This window comes from Paramormyrops kingsleyae, chromosome 11 (genome assembly GCF_048594095.1).
Source record: "Paramormyrops kingsleyae isolate MSU_618 chromosome 11, PKINGS_0.4, whole genome shotgun sequence".
NCBI classification, from domain to species: domain Eukaryota; kingdom Metazoa; phylum Chordata; class Actinopteri; order Osteoglossiformes; family Mormyridae; genus Paramormyrops; species Paramormyrops kingsleyae.
This window is the reverse complement of record NC_132807.1, coordinates 1,831,471-1,838,894: the sequence shown is the minus strand read 5'-3', so window position 1 is coordinate 1,838,894 and position 7,424 is coordinate 1,831,471. Positions and strand designations below refer to the sequence as shown.

At 51.3% G+C, this 7,424-nt stretch overlaps 1 protein-coding gene across 1 annotated transcript; it reads left to right on the top strand.

The window, feature by feature from the left end:
* The first annotated feature begins 1,638 nt into the window (after positions 1 to 1,638).
* Positions 1,639 to 7,191, top strand: LOC140593419 (uncharacterized). Its single transcript, XM_072717801.1, has 3 exons — positions 1,639 to 2,304; positions 3,405 to 3,552; positions 5,754 to 7,191. The coding sequence occupies exons 1-3, from the start codon at positions 1,952 to 1,954 to the stop codon at positions 6,072 to 6,074; spliced, it is 822 nt and encodes a 273-aa protein (XP_072573902.1). The 5' UTR covers positions 1,639 to 1,951; the 3' UTR covers positions 6,075 to 7,191.
* Positions 7,192 to 7,424: the final 233 nt, after the last annotated feature.

Sequence of the window (7,424 nt, the reverse complement as noted above, 5' to 3'; positions counted from 1 at the left end):
CACAATGGATCACAAGTTTGATCAAGAGTTAGATGATGGAGGATGGGGACCTCCTAATAATATAGTGTGGAAGCCCCTAGCACGGCAGATTCAGGTGGTGAAGGACGCAGTGAAAGGGGCAAGTAGGGAAAAGTATGAGAAGGAAAGGTGGGAGTGGTCCATGTTGGCTCTATTATGGCAGGGGACAGATCACCTCCACAGAGATAAGTCACCCTCTCCCGCAAAAACACACCCAGACTTGCGGTGAGGATCCTCCTCCGGCATATGCAGGCCGGAGGGTGTTTCCGACACCCCCCACAGCCCATATGGGCCCAGTGATTAATGTCACAGGAGGAACCCTCCACATCCGCGCGCAGGGGAAAGAGGAAATCACAGCCTGCGCGCAGTCTGAAGAAATGGAGGAAGAGTCGGAGGGGGGCTCAGACATCGAGCCTGAGTCCTATAGTAGGGATAAAAAAAATAAAAAATAAAAAAAAAAGACAGGTCAGAATTACAGGGCTGTGTAGGGGCACTAGGCCAGCCAGCGTTCCGTAACAGAATATTGAGGGAACAAGCAGAGGATTTTGGGGAGAATGGCTTGTTCAAACCCACCACCCCAGGGTGAGGGCTAAACCTTAGTGGAAAGAAAGTAGAGGTGGTGGGACAAATATTGGGGACGTGTGAGGAGACGGAGGTGGACCCACTGTTTGAGGAATTTGGCAGCGAGCACTCAGGGGAGCCACAGATAGCAGGACTTAGTTCGAGTACAAAAAGGGGGTGCAGGGCCCGCCCGGAAAGGGATACGGCCTGCGCTCCAAAAGGCCTAAGCTACTCGCACCCTTATTGCGAGGAGCAGGAGGCGGTAGGGAAAGATACAAACCTTTCTCTATAGGGGATGTGCAGGCTTTGGCAGATAAGCTGCCTCCCCCAGCAGAGGGGGGAGGACAGTGGCTAGACAAGTTGGATCAACTCACTCAGGGTCTGACGTTGGCCCTGGGGGACTTCCGGGCAGTGGCAGCCCGATGTAGGACTAAGCATGCTTTACAGGATCTAGAGGCCAGAGCAGGGGTTACTACGGTGGCAGATAGCGTGCGTCTGACAGCGGTGATAATGGACCTGGGTGACGCCATGCGAGAGATATTCCCCACCCCGAGCGGAGCAGCGATCCCAAAGTTTACATGGGATCCTAAGCTCCACCCCAGAGAATATTTGGATAAGTATAAAGAGGATTGGACCCGTTGCACCGGGTGCCATCCAGGGCAGGATGGGGCACAGCGGGAATGGTTCAGGCGGGGAGTAATGGAGGGAGTCCCAGAGGGAGTGAAAGGAGCTATGTTGGACAGCCCAGATCTCCCAGGAGCAGACTCCCATGTATGGGACAGACACGTGGTCCATCACTTGCAGAGAGCAAAAGAGGAAGTACAAAAGGAAGAGAGTGACCTTAAGCAATTACAGTCGCAGCTGCTGAAGCTGCAGGTGGGTGAAGCAAGAAAAAAGGCTAATGAAAATAAAAAGACAGGGCAGGGAAAGCAGATGGTGGCAGAGGTCTCCTCAGAGGGACCACCACCTCAACCACCTGGTCCCTGGAATGGGACACCCACCTACCAACAGGGAGGGTGGGGCCAACAGTGGGAAAGGGGCCTGAGGCGGTTGGGGTCGGGGATACAGGGGCCGGGGCTGGGGAAGGGGCGGCCCGCAAAGGGGACCGCCGTCAGGTGTCTGTTTCAGGTGTGGGGCAGAAGACCACTGGGCAAGGGATTGTCCAGCACCCGCTCCGAGCAGTGTACGCGGCAGGGGAGGACCTCCTACAGTCCAAGTGCAGGCACCCAACCCACAGGTGATGGCACCACACCCACAGGCGGTTCCCCCGGCAGGACACTACCCGGTGATGGAAGGGGGGCAGTGGGACTGGTTTCCCTCTCCCCAGTGACGGTGCCCACGAGCGGCCCGGGAGGCAGGGGAGGCAGACCCCATGCTCTCCCTCATGGTCATGGATAAGGTACTGCCGTTCTTGGTGGACACGGGAGCCACGTACTCCACTCTTAACGTGGTCCTAGAGAAACATCACTTGTCTGCCTCAACAGTGACCGTGGTGGGCTTCTCCGGGGAGGAACAGAGACTGCCAATAACGAAACCTGTGAAGGTTGTGGTGGGGAAACAGACCTTCCTCCACCCTTTTGTTGTGTCTCCTTCAGTTCCAGTGAATCTCCTGGGCAAGGACATGCTGGTGAAGTTGGGGGCCTCAATTTTGTGCAGTGCAGATGGACTGGTGGTTACCCTGCCGGAAGGCACTCGCCTGAATTGTGACGCCCGGACCATGGGGACGGGACAGTGGTTGGTCCAGCCCGTCCAGAACCAGGCCCTGGCAGACATCTATTGGGGACTACTGGAGCCCAGCCTGACTGGCATCCTGGCGGCCTACTCAGCGTGGCGGCCCTGAATCTCGCTCCTAGAGCCCCATGTGCCCCCCCTGACTCTCCTCATGTGACCCTTTTCTATGATAGGGAAAATACTGAGTGGTATGAGGAACTGTTTGCTGAGCGACTAGAAGGCCATAAGTGGCAAGTTGCCTCTGAAAATATCTATGTGGGTCCCGAAGGGGTAGCCTCAGCCACCCTGTTGACCTCAGGACAGCTGCCCTGGTACATGATGGGACAGGAAGCTGTCCCACACGTTTCTCTGGCCCTCCATCCCAAACACCAGGCTAAAAATTTGGGCCCGATGGTTAAACGGGCCAGAGAAACTGAGGACTGGGTACAGACCCAGATCCCACAGATCTCCTATTCACCCTCCTGCAGTACTTATTGCATACAGGTCGCAGCACAGGACACAGCCCTCTTGCAACATGAGCAGATAGCTAGAGATCCTGGGCGTGAAAAGATGGACCACCCAAACGCAGCGGCCCTCTTGGCATCTTTACCAGACTCATTGTGGTCCACCAGCCCCACAGATGTGGGCCTAATATCTTGTGCACCAGTGCAATTTCAACTTCAGCCAGGGGAAGGCCCCCTCTGGCTCAGACAGTATCCCCATAAGCAGGCAGCAGAGGACGGGATAGCCGAAACAATAGACGGCCTTTTACAGGCTGAGGTGTTGGAGCCTTCCACGTCTTTGTGGAACACCCCTATCCTCCCGGTGGAAAAAGCTGGAATAGGGAAGTATCGGATGGCCCATGATTTGTGTGCCATAAATAACCTCCTGCTGACCCCCACGGTTCCAGTCCCGAACCCATATGTTGCCCTTACTAATTTGACCCCACAACAGAAATGGTTCACATGCATTGATTTGGCAAATGTTTTTTTCTGTCTGCCCCTGGCAGAGCAGTGTAGGGACATATTCTCCTTCACTTATAAAGGTTGTCAGCTGAGGTACACTCGCCTGCCTCAAGGGTTTGCCCTTTCTCCAGGTATTTTTAATCAGGCCCTAAAGCAGGCTATCCAGGGATGTCCTCTCCCAGACGGTGTTACTCTCATCCAATACGTGGATGATCTCCTGATTGCTGCCCCAACATCGGAGGTGGCCCTACAGGCTACTCAGTCAGTATTGCTCCGACTGTTGGAAAAAGGGTTCAAGGTCAGTAAAGATAAATTGCAGGTTGCGCGGACAGTGGTGTTTTTTTTTTAGGATGAATGTTGTCCAGCGCAGGCACAGCTCTCTCCCCAGCTCATCGTTCAGCTATCCTGCATCACCCAAAACCCACTACGGTAAAAGACATGTTGCCCTTCTTAGGTCTCACCGGCTACAGTCACACTTACATTCCAGATTACACGGGGCTCACATAGCCCCTGAGGGCTTTGGTCCGAGAGCACGGCCTACGTCGCCTCAGTGCATCCCTTAATTGGGACCAGGCCTCAGAGGAGGCTTTTATAAAAGCATATACTAGCCCAGGCGGGGTTATATTAAAGCAAAGACTAGCCCAGGCGGCAGACCTAGCCCTCCCAGATTACTTGCTCCCGTTCCATTTGGATGTTTCTGAAACGGGTGACGTTGTGAACGCCATCCTGTTTCAGAAAAAAGGGGGAGAAAGGAGAGTGCTGATGTACGTCAGTGTAAAACTTGACACTGCAGAAAAAAGACACCCTGCATGCACAAGGCACGCAGCAGGAGTGGCCAAAATTATTCAGAAAACAGCACACATAGTAATGGGACACGCGCTGCATATTTTGACCTCGCACAGCGTGGTGGCCTATGTAAACTCACACACCTTTACCATGACATCACTCAGGCAGCAGAGACTTATGGTGCGTTCGTTTTTCTCTCGGAACTCGGAAATTCCGAGTTGAGTGACATCACGTCCGACAATCTCCCGTTCGAGCTACCCACATCTCGGAACAAACATGGCTGCCTCCATGAACACGTTGCTGTGTATTGTTGCTTTATATTTTAGCAGATTTGGAGTTTTACAAATGAAGAAAATGGAGAAATTTAGATTTTTCCGAGAGACAAACAAGAAACACGAACTAGTCAAACCACATTAAAAGCTTTATAAAATATTTTAGTACATTCATAGCGATATTCTTTTTTCTAACAGTAAATAAACTACAAACAAACCAAGTCGCCATGTTGAAATTACGTCACAAGGGCAACTCGGGCAACAAAATCTTATCCGACTTCAACGTCATAAAAGGGGCGTGTTTCCGACGGGAAGTGATGTTTTTCGTGACGTATCGTGACGTTTTCATCCGAGTTCCGACTTGGAGAGAAATAATCGAACGCACCATTAGCAAAATACTAGAGGCACCTAATTTGAATTTTTCCCATGAAGGAATTAACATGGCCGACCGGATGAGCGGGGGAGAACCACATGTGTGTGAGTACCGAGTTCAAAAAGAGGAGGAAGTGAAGCTGAGCAATAGACTAACCCTAGAGGAAGTTATGCAAGAACAGGCCAAAGCCTCTCCAGAGGAAGAAAAAAAACTATGTGGATGAGGAAAGGGGGATCCAGGGAAGGGGGGCTGTGGCAGAATAAGGAAGGAAAACCAGCCCTTCCCCCTGGGATTTGCCAGATAATTTTAACAGAGGCTCACGGGGTTGGTCATGTAGGGGTGAGACAGATGTTAGAGAATTTGACTGTGTGGTGGCACCCGTTTATGAAAGAAATGGTGCAGGGACACGTTCAGGAGTGTGTGACCTGTACCTTTCATAATTCAAGACCCACAGTGAAGCCGGAGAAAGGCCAATTTCCAACATGCACCAGGTCAGGGGAAGAAATCATCATAGATTACACAGATATGATTATTCCAGTGAAAGGGTTTAGGTATGTGCTGATGTGTGTGGATGCATTCTCAGGGTGGCCGGAAGCATGGCCCACAAAAAAGGAGGATGGCACATCCGTGATAAAGTTTCTGATTAATCAGTATATACCGAGACATGGGTTTCCCAACAGGATTCGGTCAGACAATGGGACCCATTTTAAGAACGAAGACCTCCAGACAGTGGAGAAAGCGTTGGGATTGAGACATGCGTTCGGAACTGTCTATCATCCGCAGTCCCAGGGAAAGGTGGAGCGAATGAACCAAACAATAAAACAAAAATTGGCAAAAATCTGTGCACAGACTAAAATGAATTGGGTTGATGCTTTACCGCTGGCACTGATGTCAGTAAGGTGTTCCATAAACAGGGGGACCGGGTTCACCCCCTTTGAGCGCCAGACAGGCAGGCAGTTTCCAGGACCCCAGAGAGGGCTATCCTGGACCCCTGATGAAAAGGGGGAGCGAAATCCGAGGTCATATTATGATGGTTTGCAAGTTCTCGTTGCAGATTTCTCCAAACAGATCCAGGAAACGAGACCTGGGAATCAGCCACCCGAACCACACACGGCAGAGTGGGTCGTCCTGAAAGTCATCAAACGGAAGTTGTCAGAACCCAGATGGACCGGCCCCTTCCGAGTTACTGAGAGGACGTCACACGCAGTTCGTCTAAAAGGCAAAGGTGACACGTGGTTCCATTGGAGCCAGTGTGCAGCTGCAGAGGAGCCAGGCAGGACAATCGCAGAGATCCAGAAGGACCTCGGAGAAGACACCCAGAGCGTCAGTTCGGCTGAACCAGACGCGACTCAGGTCTCAACAGAAGGGCAGAATAATCCCTTGACCTGAGCAGATCAGCAGGGTAGTCTACCGCTGACTGATTAAAGAAGTCAACACATCATCCGTCACAGATCATCAGGACCAGGATGCAGAGATTCAAGATAAAAAGGGGACTTGTGGGGGAACCAATGTATTGTGTGTAATGCTTAAATTGTTGATGATTATATTGCTTTCCATTGTCCAGACTGGAGAAGCCATTCAGTCCGAGTGCGTGGGATCAGGGGGAGAGGCCCCTCTGAAGCTTCAGTACATAAGAGGCACCCCCACCACTTTCGTGTTCGACTTATGTAACGTGATAAATTGCCAGGAACAGAACGCGTCATACCGGAGTTATGCGGTGTGGCTTTGCTGGGATTATTACTCAGACGTGGGACCCTTACTTTTGATCCCACGGTAGATTCCCCAACATACATAGACGCCATAGGAATACCGAGAGGAGTGCCAGATGAGTTTAAATTGGCCGACCAGGTATTTGAGAACCTTCCCATTATTGCAGCCTTGTTCCCCATCACCCCCAATAAAAATGTGGATCGGATTATGTTCATTACAACGTTTTGCGCCTCTCAAATTTAACTAGAGACGCAGTGGCGGGCCTGGCAGAACAATTAGGTCCGACTTCCCTCATGGCGGTGCAAAATAGGATGGCACTAGATATGTTACTAGCTGAAAAGGGGGGAGTGTGTGCTCTGTAAGGGGAAGTATGCTGCACTTTCATCCCCAATAACACCGCACCAGACGGTTCAGTGACCAGGGCACTCGAGGGCCTTCGGACCCTCTCCACAACGATGCATGACCACTCCGGGATTAATAACATCTGGGATGACTGGCTGACCTCCGTGTTTGGTAAATGGAAAGGTTTGATGGCTTCGATGTTAATATCCATTGCTACTTTTACTGCTATTATAGTTACTTGTGGATGTTGCTGTATTCCTTGTATACGCGCACTGTCAGTTCGCCTTATTACCACTGCGATAGAGAAGCGAGATAGCCCCCATGTGCCGATGATGCCTCTCCTGCCCACCGAGCAGGACGAAGGGGGTACTCTTCTTGTGGAGACTGATTTTTCTCGCCTGTAAGGTGATCTCTTAGCAGGAACAAAAATGATAAATGAGTAAAATAATCAGTAAAAAAAAAAAATAAAAAATCAGGGTGATCTCTGTCAGCATCAGACGGGGAGGCGAGCAAGGAAGCAGGCGAATAGCAGCCAGAGTTAGGGAAACGGGGTTTATTCCCAGGCACGGACATCCAACGAGACAATACACAAGACAAGCTAGACTTAATAAGACACAGGCGAGCACAATCAGGGTTGAACACGAGGTAATGAGGGGGGCGTGGCACACATCGGGATCGTACGGAGCA